Source organism: Odocoileus virginianus, chromosome 2, assembly GCF_023699985.2.
Source record: "Odocoileus virginianus isolate 20LAN1187 ecotype Illinois chromosome 2, Ovbor_1.2, whole genome shotgun sequence".
NCBI classification, from domain to species: Eukaryota; Metazoa; Chordata; class Mammalia; order Artiodactyla; family Cervidae; genus Odocoileus; species Odocoileus virginianus.
This window is the reverse complement of record NC_069675.1, coordinates 87,717,804-87,738,518: the sequence shown is the minus strand read 5'-3', so window position 1 is coordinate 87,738,518 and position 20,715 is coordinate 87,717,804. Positions and strand designations below refer to the sequence as shown.

Sequence of the window (20,715 nt, the reverse complement as noted above, 5' to 3'; positions counted from 1 at the left end):
CAGCCTCAGGTGCTGTCTCGGAGGTCTCGGGGCCCTCTCCTTCAAGCTCCTTGTGTCCCTGCAGTCTTGGGAACGGCAGCTTCATCCTGCGGTTCCAGCTGTGGGTTACTCAGTATCCGCTTTTTTTTCTTTTCACTTCTCCAAAAGTACTTCAGTTTCGTTCAGTCACTCAGTCGTGTCCGACTCTTTGCGACCCTATGGACTGCCTCACACCAGGCCTCCCTGTCCATCACAAACTCCCAGAGCTTGCTCAAACTCATGTCCATTAAGTTGGTGATGCCATCCAACCATCTCATTCTTTGTTGTCCTCTTTTCCCCCTGCCTTCAATCTTTCCCAGCATCAGGGTCTTTTGCAATGAGTCAGTTCTTTACGGCAGGTGGCCAAAACTACTTAACCAATTCCTTATATTAAATTCTCTCCGTTGAAATTCCAGGTGTGTTTTCTGTTGTTGTGAATATATCCTGACTGATACAGTTACCCTGCCAAGTAAATAACCCTAACCACCTGAAGGTCTAACTTACTCCTGCCTGGAGAATCCCATGGACAGAGAAGCCTGGCGGGCTACATTCCATAGAGTCAGAAAGAGTCAGACATGACTGAGTGCCTTAGCATGCACGCATGTATCTTCCAAAGAAGGTATCTATTACCTTCTAGAGAAGTATGGTTAATTTAACAAACACTTAAAATTGTGTTTGTTTGTTAAAATGATATTATATGGTGCAAGTCTTCATGAAATATTGGTAAATAGTTAATGAGCATTGTATTTATATCATATCCACAATCAGAATGTTAATATTACCTACTTCTCTTTGGCCATAAAACCCAAGTGTTGGTAAGCAAATAGTAGTGAACCGAGAGTAGCACTGGAATGCAAGTGTGAGTGCGTGTGGGTGCCTGATACCCACACTTTGATAACCAGGTCTAGACTGTGAAGTTCAGTGTGAGATAAACACTCTGGAGCTGACATTTGCCGGCTGATGAGGTCAAGTCCACACAGCATCACAGGACAGTCAGGCAGTGCTGTTGTCATCTTCCGGCAGCCTGGGGATGCAAAGCTCAGATTCCAACGTTGGTGAATCTTCTACACTGATAATGCTCAAAGCTGAGACTGGTTTGTTGATGGAAGGTCTTGACCCGCTTTGGAACCAGGACATTCACTGGGGAGTCAGAGAAGCCCCTTTGGCCAGCAGGCGTGTGGTTTTCTGCCTGAGGATGGATGGCCTCTGAATTGGTTGTTGCGTTCGTCAATTAGAACCAGTCTCTTTCGTCCCAGGTGACCTTCGGAGGCTGTGTTTCATGTGTTGGAAGATCCGTTACAGTGGCATTAAAACAGCTGGTTTGGTTATCACAGCTCTGCAGGAAAATATTATTTCTCAAAACACCACAGAGTAGTAAGTGCAGTGTTCCTCAGTCTTATTTTCCAAAACTGCTTTCAATAGGAGGGCTTCCCTTATAGCTCAGTAGGTAAAGAATCTGCCTGCAATGCAGGAGACCCGGGTTCGATTCCTGGGTCTGGAAGATGCCCTGGAGAAGGAAATGGCAACCTACTCCAGTATTCTTGCCTGGAGAATCCCATGGACAGAGTGGCCTGGTGAGCTACAGTCCTTGGGGCTCAAAGAGTTGGACAAGACTGAACGACTAACGCTTTCATTTTGGGGCTTCCCTGATAGCTCTGCTGGTAAAAAAATCCACCTTCTTATGCAGGAGACCCCAGTTTGATTCCTGGGTCGGGAAGATCCCCTGGAGAAGGGATAGACTACACACTCCAGTATTCATGGGCTTCCCTGGTGGGTCGGGAATCTGCCTGCAATGTTGGAGACCTGGGTTCGATCCCTGGGTTGTGAAGATCCCCTGGAGAAGGGAAAGACTACCCACTCCACTGTTCTGCCTATATAGTCCATGAAATTCTCTGGACTGGTTAATGGCAGCTCTGCAGGATAATATTATTTCTCAAGATACCAGAGTAGTAAACTAAGTTTGCCTCAGATTTATTTTCCAAAAATACTTTTAATAGGAAGAAAGATGAAGGAAATTGAAAGCGGACTTGTGTAAATATTTTGTTGTTTTTCTGGGCTGGGTCTGCGGTTGAGTTAGGGTCTACGGAGCACGTCATGGTATGGAGACCAGATTGGAGCATGGATGGTGGATTAGCTAGAGGTCTGCGTCAAGGCCTGTTTCCTGAATGGGGTGACTATCCTGTGGTTCTGCAGGGGCTTCTGTCTCTTTTGTCAGGAAACCACCCAGTAGTGTAAATAGTGCGTGTGTCCGCCTTCACCTGCCGCCCCGCTGCCCTGCGAACTCCTGGGGCGATGGAGCAGGTGTCTGAGCTCGATGGGTGTGTTTGCTCTGTGCTGTTTGTTCAGTATCCTCTCTGCTTTTGTGCCCTTGTAATGAGGGTGGGTGATATTTCCTTGTCACTGTCGTTTGAGCGCTATTTCAGAGATAATAAGCTCAATATATGGTGTCTTTTTCTTGGAGGCCAAAGATGGAAATGCTTGTGACAAGGAGATGTGAGTCATGCCAGGAAGAACCAAGCAAGTTTTCTAAACCCCAGCCTCCAGCTGCCTCCAAGACACAAACATCATATACCATTTTCTGTTTCTAAAACCAATTCTGCCAAGACCTTGCTTCCTATACTTATGAACACAATTTCAGCTTGCAGGAAAGCTTCCTAAGATAGATAGAAAGATTTTGCGTGGTGCCTATATGTGGTTGAAGGACTATTTTCACACTTTAATGTCCACAAGGAAGAAATCCCTAGTAGTTTGCATAATACACAGATAGTGCCATATATAAGTGGTACAAGGTAGTTGTTTTTAGTTTGACATTTTCTTAAGTGACATCGAAAACTCACGAGAAGTATCTATTTATATAGTTTTGCCTGTATTCACTTCCAAATACTTCAGTAAAGGAGGAATAAAGGAGAACTATAAAAGATGGCTTGTATGTAAAGATGGGATAGAATTGGAATGGTGCTCAGAATTAGTTCATCTCACACTGTGATCTGGTTATGCTTTGTTATTATTGTTTATAGGTTTTTTGTTGTTTTTTCTTTTTTAGAAATCTGAGTTCCCCTCAGTTGTAACCTGAACACACCTGCCAGGCATTATTTTTTTTTTTAATTAGAGGTGCTGCATCCTTCCCTGAGGTTCCAGTGGTGATCCTTCGGTGGTTGTTGCTGAAGCGCTTTTTCAGAGGCTGTCAGGAGTGTCTTGAGAGCCCCAGTGACCCCCTGCAGACCTGCCCCCCGCCCCATGGAGGCCCTCCTGGGAGGCCCTCCTCTCCCAGGCACACAGCCCCTTCATTTGGGAAGAGAACCACTTCCCTTCCTGCCGAGGTGCTGCCCCTGGTGTTCCTCGGAGGAGGGAGAGGAGTATTTTTGCCACTTTACAGAAGAGAAATGTAGGTGATAGCATGGTCCACGTGGTGCAAGAAGGGGGATCTCTTGGAGGTACCTGGGTCCTCTCCCACAAATCACCCGAGGAGTGTGTGCTTTCCCTGGTTCTTCTCAAAATAACTGATTAGATGGACTGTGTGCATCCATCCTAACATGCTTTTTATTCTTTGTTTGTACCTTTGGAGGATCCCAAGGTGAAAGACACTCATAAACAGGTCAATGTTTCACCCAAAACACAGGATTCTGTGGTTTATGCCAAAGAAGGAAAAAAGAAACCAAAGACAGAACCTTTAATCCAGAGTGGGGCAGATAAGGTGAAATTCCGTGTGGCTGGTGATTCAGAATGCTGCTAGGTTGAGAATGTGCTTTTCCAGACTGATTTCATCCTGCAGAGTTGTGACTGACAATGATCTGATTTAAAATCCTGACTGTCTACAAACAATAAATGCTGGAGAGGGTGTGGAGAAAAGGGAACCCTCTTACACTGTTGGTGGGAATGCAAACTAGTACAGCCACTGTGGAGAACAGTGTGGAGATTCCTTAAAAAACTGGAAATAGAACTGCCATATGACCCAGCAATCCCACTGCTGGGCATACACACCGAGGAAACCAGATCTGAAAGAGACACATGTACCCCAGTGTTCATCGCAGCACTGTTTATAATAGCCAGGACATAGAAGTAAACTAGATGTTCATCGGCAGATGAATGGATAAGAAAGCTATGGTACATATACACAATGGAATATTACTCAGCCGTTAAAAAGAATACATTTAAATCACTTCTAATGAGGGATCCTATTATAAAGAGTGAAGTAAGTCAGGAAGAAAAACACCAATACAGTATACTAATGCATATATATGGAATTTAGAAAGATGTTAATGATGACCCTATATGTGAAATAGCAAAAGAGACACAGATGTAAAGAACAGACTTTTGGATTCTGTGGGAGAAGGCGAGGGTGGGATGATTTGAGAGAATAGCATTGAAACATGTATATTACCATATGTGAAATAGTTCACCAGTCCAGGTTTGATGCATGAGACAGGGTGCTCAGGGCTGGTGCACTGGGATGACCCTGAGAGATGGGATGGGGAGGGAGGTGGGAGGGGGTTTCAGGATGGGGGACACATGTACACCCATGGCTGAGTCATGTGAATGTATGGCAAAAACCAGTATAATATTGTAAAGTAATTAAAATAAATAAATTAATTAATAAAAAATAAAATAAAATCCTGGCTGTAAGTGTCTGATTTATTAATACATTGGTTATCATGTAGGGCTGTGGTGAGGGGAGTTAAAAAACAAAGTTCCATGGTTGAGGACAGTGGGCTTCTCCTGTTAGGAAGCCCAAGATGAACACAGGACTTAGAACTCATTCTGTTGTCTCTCCGGATGTCAGGGTGGGCCTGTTTTCCCTGAAGGGCCATTGACACAAAAAACAACCAACAAGCATGTCAACCTTTTGAGGGAAATGTGAGCATAAAAGCCATCTGAACTCTTTGGAGTATGAGAGACTTTTAAAAGACTAGATTTCAGAAGTGACTTTAAAAGGAGGTAATTTAAAAGGCACTCCTTCCAGTCCCACTCCTATTCTTAGTGCTATTGGTACAACTACTACCACTAGTAATATTGTTATCATTATTCACATTATTACTGTTACCACCATTGTCAGTACTACTACTAGTATTACCATTAGCACTACTGCTACGACTCTTACTGGCGCTATTGTTACTGCTATTGTTGGCCTGTTACTAGTATTGTTAGTATTACTGTTACTGTGAGCACTGCTGGTGCCAACCATTGTTGGTGCTGATAAAGTAGCATCATTGTTACTGCTACTGTTCCTACCATTGTGAGCACCACTGTCACTGGTATCATTACTGCTACTGTTACTACTGCTGTTAGCATTAGTGTTACTACCGCTGTTAGTACTACTGGTATCACTACCATTGGTGCTACTGCTACTATTAGTATTAGCACTACTGTTACTATTATTATTATTGCTGTTGTTCCTACTGTTATTAGTATTACTATTACTGTTAGCACTACTGTTACTTGTATTATTCATGCTACCATTACTACCGCTGTCAGCTCTGATGGGGGTCCAGGCTCTGAAGAAGGTGCTTCGGTGGCCGTGTTCCCTGTAGGTGTGATGAATACTTAGGAGACCCTGGTCCCGTGGCTAGCTGTGGAGAGAGAGGAGAGTGGCTGGAGGGGGGGGGGGTCCCCTTGCCTTCTCCGCAGCATCTGACAAGTTTGGAAGTCCTTTCTCTTAATGCTGTCCTCTCCCTTGGCTCTCAGCACCACACAAAATGACTTCAGTTTTCTCCTCTTTGCTTGCTGCTTCTTAGCTTCCTGTGTTTGCTTCGAGCTATAGAGTTGGCTGTTTCCTTGATGTTTTTCTCTGATTGTTACTGCCCCCAACCCCCGTGCTCCCCACCCCAGGACAAAGCATCGTCCTGTTGTGCACCAGGCTCTGGTCTGGACATGCAGGGGTGTTCAGACATGTTTCTTCCATCTGCGGGGCTTGCAGCTTGGTGGGTCAGCAGATGCCTGAGCATCGAGGTCAGACTGATCTGAGGCACGCTTTGGGGCTATCCCTCAGCCTGTTGAACCTTTATGACCTGAAACTCTGTAGTATATTAACAGCCATAGAAAATTTAACCACTGAGTAAAGTGTCTTTCTTTGCAAGACACACTCTGTGGGAATGGCCTGGGTGGCCGGGCGCACAGCGGGCCCTCCCTCTGGGAGGAGTGTGGTGTCCTAGGACTCACACTCCAGCTGTCACCCTGCTGCACCCGGGACCTGGGCACACTCCGTATCTGCAGGGGGCCCTCTGGGTTTGTTTGAAGACTGCCTTGAGTGTTAATATCAAAGGCACAGATAGAGGAACCGCTGGGACGCACTGGGTCCTGCCCCTTTCCTCTCCTCTTCCGTCCCTCATCCTCCAGCCTGTGGTGGCTCTTCTAGGGCCGGGGGCTGGAAAAGGCAAGAATGGACCCATGGGGGTGGGGAGGTCCAGGACTCTTGACCAAGGAACGGGATGGGCTGCGACTGTAGTCTCCCATTTTGGATCATGAGCCCATCAGCGGCCACATCTCTGTCCTTTCAGATGTTGAAGGAACTGCCTGGCCCACTTCTTTCTCTTTGCTGACACCTGTTGCTTTTGATCAGAATGAGGACAAACTTTTCAAGAATCTTGGGATTTTATAAGCATTTAACACATCCAGTTGTAATGCTAATTACATGATTTTATCTGCCAATTAATTTGAGTGACTCAAGTGTACAGCTTCAACCCCTACCTATTTAAGCCCAGTTCTTGAATATGTTTTGAAGGAGTACATCTGTGTGACCTTAAAATATGATGTTGATGTCTGGTGCTTGCTTTGCATTTATTCCTAACTGAATGAGCTGGATACACACTTGTCGAAAGCTCACTGTATTTGTCTCTGGCCTGAGTCCCATGATTGGTGAGACACAGGGATGACCCGGACTCCCAGGGTCTGGGACCTTTATGGACACAGTGCAGATGTCGAGGCCCACCAAGGCCAGCACCTGGATTAAAGCAGAATCAAGGGCAGTGGGGAGATAGAAGTGGTGTGCAGGGCCTGCGGTCCCTGGACCAGGCTGCCTGACAGTGATACAGGAGGCTCTGAGAATGCTGAGCTCTAACTCTGGTTTGGATCAGAGAAGGTACAAGGCACGTCAGCTTGAAAACACTGTCTGTGTCATTTTCCTGCAGATGGTGATGTGTTTAAAGCCCAGACTCCTAACCAGGAAGCCCAAGGAGCCCCAGAAGTCAGAGAGGCCCCAGACGTGCACATGGAGGTGCCTGTGGACGAGGTGGGTGTCCCCTCACCCTGTCTGCATGCATTCCTGGCCCCTCTAGAATGTTCTTTGCTTCCTGGGTGGAGGTGCCTGTGGACGAGGTGGGTGTCCCCTCACCCCGTCTGCATGCATCCCTGGCCCCTCCAGAATGTTCTTTGCTTCCTGCAGTTAACACCCTTCAGACCCTGTGCCTCACACTTTCCTGCCTATCTGCCCCCGCCAAGACATTCCTGCTACCAGGACCCTCTGATCAGTAGTCTAGGTTTGTGACTGCATACTCGACCTTGTCATTTTTTTGGTTCCTGTCTTTCCCCCTGCTAAGCTGCAAGCTCCACAGCAATGAGATGGTCTGCGTTGCTTAGCTTGTATAGCCCCTGTTCCCAGCAGAGTGCCTGGCAGGTAGGAGGCTCCTAGGGATCACTGGTGGAAAGACGGGATGAATGATGTCTTCAGACCCTGTGGTCAGGAGCCAGGCATCTGTTCCTTCCTAGCTTCCTGCTCTCGGGTCTCAGCGTCCTGTCCCTGCGATGAGGTGATGTCACCGAGCCAGTCAGCATGGGCACTGAGTGAGGCTGTGCAAGCGGAAGTGTCCCGTCCAGGGCTTGGCGTGCCGTGGACCCTCGCTCACTGTTCCCTTCACAGAGGAGGGAGGTGAAGCCCTGCGTGTTCCCCCGGAGGAGAGGAGGGGACCGATGAGCTGGCCGAGGGGCTGACCTCGAGCCAGGCTCCTGCACAGGAGCAGAAGCAAAGGGCCGCACCCCCGGGCTCAGCTGGCAGGAGCTGTCGGGCCCTTGGGGCTCAGCATCAGCATCAGTCTGGTCACTTGTCCCCTCACTTTAAGTCAGGTGTGGCTACCTGACCTGCTATCACCGATGACATGCGACGTGTCCAGGAAGAGGCCTTAAAGGCCAGTGTGGACTTGACCAAGTGCCTTTTCTGCCTCTGAGATTGTGGGAGCACTAGGGGTTAGAGTCTCCCAGCTGGCTGATTTTGAGAGACCCTCCTCTGCCCCAGGAACCCGCGTGGGAGCCTTTGATTTTGACCCCAGAAGACAGGATTTTCCCAGGGTGGAGAGAGGCCCCAGGGCACCAACTGCTACAGCTTGTTGCCTTTTGCCAACAAGCCATGACCACCAGGAAGGTGCCCACTCAGAGAAGTGTGCCCATGGCCTTGTAGGGAGCGGGGCCAGGCAGTCTCTTGGACGCGGAGAAGAGTGCTGTTTGGGGTCCCCATGGGAACGCTGGGAATTGCAGAGGGTCTGCAGTGACCAGTCTCTCCTTTTTACCCAAAAGGGTTCTGCAGTGTCTCTTAACATTTTTCCCAGCAATTTTATTATGGAGGTGGGCATTCGATGGCGCAGCCAAAGGTAAAAGCACAGAGCAGATGCCATCCTGGGTGTGAAGAAACCTCTGTGGGAAAAGGATGGCTTTCGTCTCTGCCCGCACGAGTGTCAGGAGGTCACAGGGCTTCATGCGCTCTTTGCAGCTTGGAAGGACTGTGACGCAGGTTGACTGTGACTAAATCCAGCGTGTGGTGTATTTGCTCCCTGGAAACCAGCCGAGATCATCCAAGACACTGAAGAGACAGACACACGTCGGGGATTTTGAAAGCAGCAGGGTGAGTTATTTCTACTTTCGTTTTGCACTGCCCAGCTTGAGTCTACGGCACCTCTTCATCCTTGCAACATGCTGGGTGGAGCTCACATTGGATGGGACAAGGGTCAGAAAACCAAGTCACCCCAGAATAGAACTGTGGGGCCAGAGTGTGTGTATTCCCTGCAGGCTGTGCTCACCTCAGGTCTCATGTGTCAGAAATTGCAGGCGTAGTTTTCATGGTTCTACACTAATCCTAATTACCCTTTGCAGTATTTCCGGTCACAGACCAAAAAGCTTTTTCCCCAACAACTTTCGAGATGCATTTTTAGAAGGGGAGGAAGGAGAGGGGCGCCTTGGCAGCAGATGTGGGGGAGGCTCCGTTGTTCTGAGTACCCCGGGCATCGGTTTTGTGGGCTGTCAGTGTGGTGTGAACGACAAGTCTTGGCTGAGGTTGCGTGTGGCACAGACTCTGTAGATGGCAGTGTGAGCTAGCTCAGAACGCACTGTGTGGTTTGGGTTTTCCCTCTTTCCCGTCCAGATGCTTTAGATGTGCCATCAATGCACGCAGTGTGTTTCTTCCTGTTGTAAGTGATGAGAATATGTGACTAATCTGTATGAAATATGTGTACTGGGAAAACAAAATTGATGCCCTTCTATTTTAACTTTTTTAATCGAGTAATATTTGACAACTAAAAACTCTCTATTTTTAAGGTACACAACTTGATATATGTATCAATTGTGAAATAATCACCATAATCCAGCTGATTAACAGAGACGTGGGTGTGTAGTGAGAACATTCAAGACAAAATTCACTTTAAATGTACAGTTCATGGAGCTGAGAAACAGATTTTGGGAATTTGTTTTAAAAATTCCTTAGTTTTTTTTTTCCAAGGTGGTTTCTTGTTTTTAAATTCTCGATCTCAGGCAGGAGGTTGGGTAACACACATGGGATATCGAGTCAACCTGAGTGCGTTCTGATAAGAGAATATACACCAATCCGCGGTGTGATGGCCTTGCAGATGATCATTTCCTCCTCTGAAACTTACCCTGCAGTGTCCAGGCTCCATGCATGGGAAGAGGGAACAGTGACTCCAGAAGTGGGGGACTGCGGGATGCTGGAGCTGGAGTTGGTCCCTGGTTCTGGCGCATCTTGGAAAGGGGTGTTTGTTGGAAAGGGCATAAGTTCTCAGGAAGCTGGTTCAGGTTTTTCAACCTGAGCAAGCTTGTGATCTGAAACAGATGGCTAGAGGGAATAATCTTTCAAATGATCCTTTTGCCTTCCTTACAGTCTTAACTATTTCTGACCAGGAGGCAGCATTCAGGGAAAGACGCGATGTGTCCAGACAGTTAGGGAAGCCTTTCAAATGCAGATGGTGGGTATTTACAAGGATGCTCATGGTGGGTGACAAGTGTAAGGCTGTGTCTGGGGTGGGAGGGCATCGGTCCCAGGGCACTGGGTGACCAGGGGCCAAAGGTCCCCTGCTTGTGTTTCCTGGAGGAAAGGGTGCTGTTAGGATTCAGTAGCGGAGTAATGGAATATCATGCTTTAATGGAAACACGGCATCAGTGTTTCATCTGCACTGAGTTTGTACCGTCACCTGGAGGTGTGCACACTGTAGGAATTCATCTCTGCCTTACTAACTTGTTCTGTAGATACATTTCCTTGGGCCTCTGGGGTCATCTTGTGTATTAGCAGCTGACTTCAGTCAGGAGACAATTTCTAAGCATGTATCAAAGTGACTTTCTCAATGCCAGCAATATCACTAAAATAATGGCAAACACAAGCACCTCACTTGTACATATCTGGGCTAAAGACCTGAGCTTTTGGGCAGGAAGGTGATAAGGAGTGTCTGAGCCTCCTTCTCTTGCCCAAACAGGATGAATTAAGTTGGGCAAAAGGGCTGGATGGGCAACACATCTTCACTGAGCTCTGCCCAGGGGCTGGGCACGGTGCTGGGCCCTGACACTCGCATCCCAGCTCACCCCCACATTGATCTTCCAGGTGGTGTCAGCCCCCCTTTATAAACTCAGAACCAGTGAGATGGAGAGATGTGAGCGAGTCTAGCATGCCGGCAGTCAGGAAGCAGGGTGCTGGGCTCTGAACCCAGTTTCAAACGATCTACAGTTGGTGTTTCCTCCTCCCCAGGGAGTGGGCTGGCTGAGTCTCGCTCCTTGGAGGGACGCTGCCCACATGGGGCTTCCAGGATGGGTGCTCTGTGGGGCTGTGTGCTGGCTTCCTTGTGTGCGAGGCTGCTGGATGTTCCAGTCCTGCTGGGTGCACACGACTCAGCTCAGCTCCAGCACAAGACAAACAAAACCCCCAGTGGTGAGAAATGCCTCTGAGGTTGAAGGTTGTCAGCCCTAAAACTTAGCCCATGTTCTATGGGATCAGAAAGAGAGCAAGCATTGTATAAGCATTGCAGCAGCTAGTAACACTAGTGAAAAGAAATAATACTCTACCCTTCCTGGCTGATAGGCTGCATGATCTATCTACTCTCAGTGGAGTGGGGTTTCTCTTGGCATTGCATTTGTCTGTTCATTTGAAAGATCAATCTTGTGATGTTTATTCGACCCTGGATGTATAGGTTTCTTAGGTATGTGGTTTCTGGCTTAATCACCCTCCCCAAACTGATTGTGAAATCCTGAGGGGCTGATATGTGTCCTTTGCAGTGTCTAGGACAGTCTTATATACTGTTCTAGGTGCTTCATAAATTCTATGAAATTGCTTTGCTTTGCCCATGACTCAGTTGCTTAAAATGAAGAGTGTGATCTTGGGATAAAATGCTAATGACCGTGCTAAGCTGTAGGATAGCATATTGTTATGAACAAAACACAAGAAAAGGTATGACCAACCTGGACAGCATAAAAAGCAGAGATATTACTTTACCAACAAAGGTCTGCCTAGTCAAAGCTATGGTTTTTCCAGTAGTCATGTATGGATGTGAGAGTTGGACTATAAAGAAAGCTGAAGAATTGATGCTCTTGAACTGTGGTGTTGGAGAAGACTCTTGAGAGTCCCTTGGACAGCAAGGAGATCCAACCAGTCAATCCTAAAGGAGATCAGTCCTGAATATTCATTGAAAGGACTGATGTTGAAGCAGAAACTCCAGTACTCTGGCCACCTGATGCAAAGAACTGACTCATTAGAAAAGACCCTGATGCTGGGAAAGATTGAAGGCGGGAGGAGAAGGGACGACAGAGGATGAGATGGTTGGATGGCATCACTGACTCAATGGACATGAGTTTGAGTAAACTCCGAGAGTTGATGATGGACAGGGAGGCCTAGTATGCTGCAGTCCATAGAGTTGCAAAGAGATGGACACGACTGAGTGACTGAATTGTGACATGAACAGTGTTTAGAAATACATATTATATTTCTGATATTGGATCACAAGAGTTCCTGTTTCATTTTGTTGAAGATTGTTAGGATAAAGCACATTTATATATAGCATGAGACTTGCTGTTTTGACTGTTTAGTGTACTTAGTTCATCACACCCGTAAGCTCAGCGGTGTGAAGCATGTTTGTAGTGCTGCGTGGCTGCATCCTCAGGATGCTTTAAATGTGTTAGTCACAGTCAGGACAACTTTGCCCACGTCTGACACTTCAAAAATATTTTCCTTCTTGAAAAGGTGGAATCTTATCAATGTTAATTAGCTAATTTGGAAAACTCTTCTGTGAATTTACAAAGATGGCGTGTGTACTTTCCTCCTTTATCTATTTCAAACTGTGTTCCTGACACATGTTTTTAATGGAATTGGGTGCTTGAGAACTGTCAGAATTGAGGTGGGTTGCAATCTCTCCAGTTCTGCTCCTGCCTGATTTGTTTGGATCCATCCATTGTAAGGTACTTCATGTGCAAGCAGCACTTCCTCATGAGTGCTGCCTGCTAAGTATGTAAAACATTTGTAAGTTTGTAAAAAGTTTGTCTAAAAGTTTAGAAAAGATTCAGTTCCTTTCCAAAGGAATGTGAAGATGAAGTCACAGGCCATGTGTTTAGGGCTCTCCAGCCTGGCAGGAATTTTGCACCCTGGGAAGAGTGCAGAGTGATCTGCAGGCAGGTGTGCACGGGAGTTGTCCAGCCTCTGGGACTCTAAGCCTTAATATCTAGCTGCGAGATATGGGTTATCAACCTTTTAATTGATTTTTAAAAAAAAATTTTCCTGCCTTCAAAAATGTTATGCATTTAAAAATGTCCTGGATAATTTTGTGTATTCATGGAGTGGGGACGGAGAGTTGTTGATGTTAATATTTTGGGTGCTCTCCATGGAGGTTATTCGGGCACTTTCTACCACCTTCTGGCCACTTGATGCGAAGAGCCAGTGCATTGGAAAAGATCCTGATGCTGGGAAAGATTGAAGGCAGGAGGAGAAGGGAATGACAGAGGACAATATGGTTGAATGGCATCACTGACTGGATGGACACGAGTTTGAGCAAGCTCTGGGAGTTGGTGAAGGACAGGGAAGCCTGGCATGCTGCAGTCCATGGGGTCGCAAAGAGCTGGACAAGTTGTATCCAAACAACAACTTCATCACTGCCATTTCAAGTTTCTTCCGCCCTCCAAGGCTCCTTACTAACACCAACATCCTCATTAAGCTTTCTGGATCCTTCACCAAGAGGTGGAAGCGCTTCCTCCGTGACTCCCAGTCGTGTTTTGTGTGTTTCTTACACCACCCGAATCACATGTTGGCACTTCTTACAGTTATTTGTGCACTTCTCCTGTGTCCTCGGACAGAGTAAGTTTTGAGAAGAAAGAGTTTGCTTTACTATACTCTTAACAACTCTCACATCACCTGGCGTGCAGGAGTAACTGTTCTTGAATCTGGTCAAGAACCTTGAGCACAGTAGATGCCTATTATGTAGTTGGCCTAGAGGCAGGCCTGTGGCAAAGCTGGGGCCAGGAAGTCATTCCGAGCAGAGAGAACTGAAAATGAAGCCGGATATTCAGTGAGTCTCCAGAGACTATGTCTTAAGAAGTCATCAAAGCCTTGACCTTTCTCTCCATGAAAATTAAATTCTCTTTGGAAAATACCATAAAGTCAAAAGTCAGCCAAAATATGGAAGAAACTATCTGCAAGGCAAATTTTCTTAATTTACAAAGAGTTCATTAAGTCATTTATATAATCCCATTAAAAGAAAAGATGTAAAAAAATATATCTACTTTATTCCTATTTAAAGAAATACAAACAAGAAATGGTGAGTTTATTTTAAAAATCAGGTTGACAGTGTCCAGGGCTGGGATGATGCAGGGAGGATGAAATTCTTCTTAACAGGGTCAAACGTAAATGGTGCAGCCTTTTGGGAAGGGAATTTTGCTCTTCCTATGAAAATTAAATCTGCACATGTTTTTTAAACTATCATTTCTATAGCTAGGAATACCCCACAAACATACTCATAAATAACAAGAAATAGAAACAAATGAGATATTCATCCTTTGGGGTTGGTTGATTAATTTATGCTTCATCCATACAATGGAAAACCCTGCAGCTGTAAAAACAATAAGATAGACATATGTGTACTGAGGTTGGGGGCTCCAGAATATTATATTAAGTGAAAAAAATCAGGGTGGAACTGAGCATATAATATTCTGTATTTTGTATAAAAATATGTAACAAGATGCACACAAAAATGAAGAGTTTAGAGTGGGGAAGGGGTAGTGCTTGACCAAATGGAAGGGAAAGAGGACCCCAGCTGTGGTAGCCAGGATGGTCAAGGCTTAGACCCAACTCTTGAGTGATATTTATAACAGGAAAGAATTTGACCCAACCAGGAAGGTGAGAGGAGTTTGGGAGATTAAGAATGTATTTGACAATCTCCTTCTTGCAGATAGTTGATTGCTATATTTATCTTTTTTAGTAATAGGGAAATGAAGATGCAAAGCTTTTTGAAGATAATGAAAGGAAGGTTTGTATCAACAGATTCTGTAGTTTTGTGTTTCCTATTCTGAAGAGAGACCTAACAAGATAATCAAAGGATTCCCAAACCTTGTCAGGTGCTTGTTAGAAATATAATATCTACATCTTCATCATATACCAAAGCTCTATTCCCTCGAGGCAGAAAACCAAGTCAGAGGAAAGGAAATGTTAAGACATTTCAAGCAGGTGGATGGATCCACTGTGAAAGCAAATGAAAAATAGGGGAGGGAAGACTCCTTTAGGGTCATGTATCAGGACTCCCCCCCACCCCCCTCCCCGACAAGTTATCTGCCTTCAGGCACCTAGAGACACCCGTCTGGGTTGTCCAGGGAGCCAGGAATGCTCCATGCTGTCAGGCTCAGGATGAACGTGTCCACAGGGTGAGGGCATCAGGGGAGGACAGGCTCCCAAAGCCATGAGGTTCACAGCCCCTGGGAAGGCAGGGCTCTGGCTGAGCAGCTGGCCCCACGTGGCGGGTGATGGCGCATCCAGCTCCATGGTGTTACTCTCCAGTAGCTGTGTTATAGGTAGCATCAAGGTCTCCTCATTATTTGTTAAATGATTACATGATCATAATGATTTTTGTCTGAGTACATAATTTATTTACTTATTCCTAAATTCACTTAGACTCTTCATCACTCCATAAAGAAATACCTGAGCCATAAATAGTAATACTTTGGGCTGTAAATACTAACATTTGGAAAGTACCTAATCAAAACCAGCACCTGTAAGCCACCTGAACTTTGACATCAGATTGGCTCATTCATCACTCACCCCATGTGACCTTAGGAACCCCTTCAAATTTCAGAGTTTCAGTTTCCTCTGCGGCAAGTCTGTTGTTCAGTAGTTTATCCCCAAATTAACCTCCGGGATTAGTGAATATGTGGATAAAATATGCTCGATGATACGCTTTTTATTTGTATGAGTAAAAACAGCGAATTGTAGGAGAATCCTGACGGCCTCGGGGGAGAAGGCGCACGTGAGCTACAGTTCCATGTGTGAATATATTTCTACGTGCAGCCGAGTTAGTACCAGACTCCAGTTTGAGTGCTTCTATTAATTTGTGGCCTTTGTTAAGTAATTTTACCTCTCTGAACCTCATTCATTCAATCAATAATTATTGTACATTTACAAGTTTACTTTCCTAGAAAGAATCAATTGAGACAGTGGATTTGAAAGTTCTTGAAAAGTGTATTTATGTTTAAAATTATGTTTATGTGCTTTATATTGAAGCTAAATAATGAAAGCACATGTTTTCCAGTTGGAAAATGGGCACTGGGTTTTCCGTCTCTTCTCTCTTTCGTTAAAAGCAATGTGATCAGTTTTATCTGGCATTCTGTCCTTTGAAATGTACTTAGGAAGGACCCCTCAGCGACCAGCCTGTGCTGAAAAGATCACAGTGTGTTTGCCCTGATGTCCCTGAAAACTAAAGTAATGTCCACTTGGCTTTCAGTGTCTGGTGATTCTCTGTATATTTACCATTTGTTTGATGTAGATATTACTTGCTCTTTTAATCAGAATGTTTAACCAAACACAGTGGATGAAGAATGCAGACCTTGAACACATATAAACTGTGTCGTGAACACAATTTCACTTCCCTGAGCCCCAGCTTCTTTGTAAAGCTGGGAATTTCTAACCTGTGAAGTCAGTATGGAGATTAGAATTATTCTTAAAAAGCCTTACACAGTGGATTGAGAGTTAATTATAGCAATTATTACTGTTATTCTATAGTCTCACTGTGGTTTCTAGCACAGGTTTCAAGTCCTTGGAATCGGGAATTTGACTTTATATTTTCATTTTTGTCAGCATCAGGCACATACGATGCCTTACTCATAGTTAGCATTAATTGTATTTTTTTAATTGAATCTTCTTTTATGCTATTTAATGTTTTAAAATTAAGAATACTTTACCAAACTATAAAGAGTTCAGTGTTCTTGTAGAATTATTAGCAGATACAAATAAGGAAAAAGTGAAAACATTGAGTTCCTGTTTAGAATCTGTTTTCACTTTTGGGTATATCTTAAGACTATTTTCCATTTATTTTTTTATGTGGCATATTAAAGGAACAATGACTCTGCTAGTAATAGAAAAGTTTATTTTAACAAGTACTATGAATCAGTATTGAGGATATTATCAGCATTTACTTTTTCTTCCCCTCAATATACTTCAGAATGGTGGTTTATTTATTTGAAATAAATGTAAACATTTTGAGTGAAGCTGCCATTCATATAAAAAGAACACCTTGCCCCCACGAGAATGACATATCAATCGGGTGCTTGTATGGAATTCTTTCAGAGCAACACTAGTTTCACTTCTTGGGTATCATTTTGGTGTCATCTATTTTGATCAGTTAATTTTATGCCAGCAGTTTTACTTCTTTTTTACTGGAATAAATATTCTATTGATTTCTCATTGGATATATTTTTGTGCTTACAATGAAATATTGAGAGTCTTAGGGAAGTACAGTTGACCCTTGAACTGCAGGGGTCTATTTACATGCAGGTCTGTTCAATAGTAAATATTGCCCCACTGCACGAGCCCCATGGTTGTTTGCAGCTGCACATGTGGGCCCTCGGACAGGGAGGGACCCTATATGTGGAGGGCCAGCTACTAGTTATGCTCAGATTTTTATCTGCATCAGGATTGCACCAGGTCCCTGCATCAGGGACCCCCGAGCCCCACTCCAAGGGTCAACTACAAATGGATAGACTAGTTTATCCAGTAATACATTAAAAAATGGAAACTAAAGTTTAAAACCTTAAGTAGATGTGAAATTACTCTGTTTCCATCCTATATTGGCTGATAATAACTGAAACCAAACACCAACAAAGGACAATCGGACACCCGGGTATGCAAGTTGGTGGTCTGGTTTTATTTCTGCTTTGTAGGACATGATCAGAACACATGATCACTCTTGACTGACAGGCAACCAGACTGGCTGCCACAGAGACAAGTTCTAGGTGCAAAGCGTGTAAGAAGAGAAAATGATAATTGTAAAGAGTTTTCCAAAGGCTTCAAAAATCAAGTATACTTTGATAATAAGTGTGCTATCTGTCATAAAACACTTCCTAGATAAGATTTTTAACATATATTTTCATTGATACACGAGATATTCTATCACCTTGTAGAGGTGCATTTTGTATGTTTTATGACAACGTTATGTATGAAGGCCTCCCTGGTGGTTCAGTTGGTAAAGAATCCACCTGCAATGCAGGAGACCCCCATTGGATCCCTGGCTTGGGAAGATCCCCTGGAAAGGGGAATGGCTACCCACTCTAGTATTCTGACCTAGAGAATTCCACGGACTGTATAGTCCAAGGAATTGCAAAGAGCTGGACACGACTGAGCCACTTTCACTTTCACTAGGTATGATTAGATCAAGTTAAAGTAATTTCAAATGTGTGTTAAAGGCAAGGCTGGACCAGACCTCAAAACCTCTGGAGCATTAAGTGCTGTCAATGTGATGGAAAAATAGCAGATTTTGTCTGACTTTAAAGCATTTGTAATTTAGCCCAGGAGAAAAGCAAGAGAGAAATAGTAACCAGTTCAGTTCAGTAGCTCAGTCATCTCTGACTCTTTGCAACCCCATGAACCGCAGTACGCCAGGCCTCCCTGTCCATCACCAACTCCCTCCACCCAAACCCATATCCATTGAGTCGGTGATGCCATCCAACCATCTCATCCTCTGTTGTCCCCTTCTCCTCCTGCCTTTAATCTTTCCCAGCATCAGGGTCTTTTCCAATGAGTCAGCTCTTCACATCAGGTGGCCAAAATATTGGAGTTTCAGCTTCAGCATCAGTCCTTCCAATGAACACCCAGGACTGATCTCCTTTAGGATGGACAGGTTGGATCTCCTTGCAGTCCAAGGGACTCTCAAGAGTCTTCTCCAACACCAGAGTTCAAAAGCATCAGTTCTTTGGCACTCAGCTTTCAAAACATCAGTTCTTTGGCACTCAGCTTTCTTCACAGTCCAGCTCTCACATCCATACATCCTTTTATAACTAACACCCAATAAAGATGTCCTTTTCATTATAAGGGACTGGAATGCAAAAGTAGGAAGTCAAGAAACATCGGGAGTAACAGGCAAATTCGGCTTTGGAGTACAGGATGAAGCAGGGCAAAGGCTACTAGAGTTTTGCCAAGAGAACGCACTGGTCATAGCAAACACCCTCTTCCAAAAACACAAGAGAAGACTCTACACATGGCCATCACCAGATGGTCAACACCGAAATCAGATTGATTACATTCTTTGCAGCCAAAGATGGAGAAGCTCTATACAGTCAGCAAAAACAAGACCAAGAGCTGACTGTGGCTCAGATCATGAACTCCTTATTGCCAAATTCAACTTAAATTGAATAAAGTAGGGAAAACCACTAGACCCTTCAGGTATGACCTAAATAAAATCCCTTATGATTATACATTGGAAGTGAGAAATAGATTCAAGGGATTAGATCTGATAGACAGAGTGCCTGATGAACTATGGACAGAGGTTCGTGACATTGTACAGGAGACAGGGATCAAGACCATCCCCATGGAAAAGAAATGCAAAAAAAACCCAAAAAACAAAAAAAAGAAACCCAGCAACACATAAATAGAGCTCATGTCTGTTTAAATTTATTCCTTTGGACATAATGTACACTTGGGTGTTGCTTGTTCTGTTAAAATCTTTATGTTTATAAATTGAAACGTTTAGAACACAAGCCTAAATTGAGAATCAGCTGTCTGGTGTCTGATTTGACAATGGAACACTGAGGGTCATTTTGTCTGTAGGTTATTGCCCTAGGCTGGAATTAATGTAAGCCCTTCAAGGGCAAGGCTCTTCTGCACATGCAATGGACTTCAGAGTTTAATCTTCTTGCCCAAGAATGTTCTGTTAATAGTGTTGAACTAGAAGCAGTGCCCAGGTGAGAAAAAGGGGCATCTTCAGATGGCTTGGCCGTGCCGTTAGTGAGCGTGCAGTGTCAGCCTCGTGGAGGACGCTGGTGGTGGCTTCCCTCCCCACATCCTCTTCCTTTCAGTGGAGGGTGGACTGCCATCTTTCCCCTGAAGAAATGTAACTTCTAAGTTTCCCCTTCTGGCCTGATCTTCCATTCTTTCCCCAAAGCTGTGTCTCTAATCAACTCATGAGTTACCCTCTTCCAAGAAACTCATCAATTACCCTTTCTGGTCATTTCTTAACACCCTTTTCTTTTGGTAATTATGCATGCTACTTTATTTTATTTTCTTTTTCTTTTTTTTTCCACTTATTTTTATTAGTTGGAGGTTAATTACTTTACAATATTGTAGTGGTTTTTGCCATACATTGACATGAATTAGCCATGGATTTACATGTCTTCCCCATCCTGAACTCCCCTCCCACCTCCCTCCCCATCCCATCCCTCTGGGTCATCCCAGTGCACCAGCCCCGAGCACTTGTCTCATGCATCCAACCTGGACTGGCGATCTGTTTTACACTTGATAATATACATGTTTCGATGCTGTTCTCTCAGATCATTCCACCCTCGTCTTCTCCCATAGACTCCAAAAGTCTGTTCTGTAAATCTGTGTCTCTTTTTCTGTTTTGCATATAGGGTTATTATCACCATCTTTCTAAATTCCATATATATGCCTTAGTATACTGTATTGGTGTTTATCTTTCTGGCTTACTTCACTCTGTATAATGGGCTCCAGTTTTATCCATCTCATTAGAACTGATTCAAATGTATTCTTTTTAATGGCTGAGTAATATTCCATTGTGTATATGTACCACAGCTTTCTTATCAATTCGTCTGCTGATGGGCAGGAAGCAATCTAGGTTGCTTCCATGTCCTGGCTATTATAAGCAGTGCTGCGATGGACACTGGGGTACACGTGTCTCTTTCAGATCTGGTTTCCTCAGTGTGTATGCCCAGGAGTGGGATTGCTGGGTACATGCTACTTTAATCTTGTCTTTTTTTTTCTTTCTGATTACCCCCTAGTTATTGTGTGTGTGCTTTCAA

The 20,715-nt window shown here is 44.5% G+C and overlaps 1 protein-coding gene across 1 annotated transcript in view; it reads left to right on the top strand.

The window, feature by feature from the left end:
• The window catches only part of LOC110139378 (N-acetyllactosaminide alpha-1,3-galactosyltransferase-like 1), a 33,715-nt gene extending 25,791 nt beyond the window's left edge, over positions 1 to 7,924 (top strand). The window contains exons 7-9 of the mRNA XM_070472812.1: positions 7,143 to 7,243; positions 7,290 to 7,329; positions 7,871 to 7,924. Of these exons, the coding sequence (XP_070328913.1) occupies positions 7,143 to 7,243; positions 7,290 to 7,329; positions 7,871 to 7,924 (195 nt within the window). The remainder of the gene's footprint in view (positions 1 to 7,142; positions 7,244 to 7,289; positions 7,330 to 7,870) is intronic.
• The last annotated feature ends 12,791 nt before the right edge of the window (positions 7,925 to 20,715 follow it).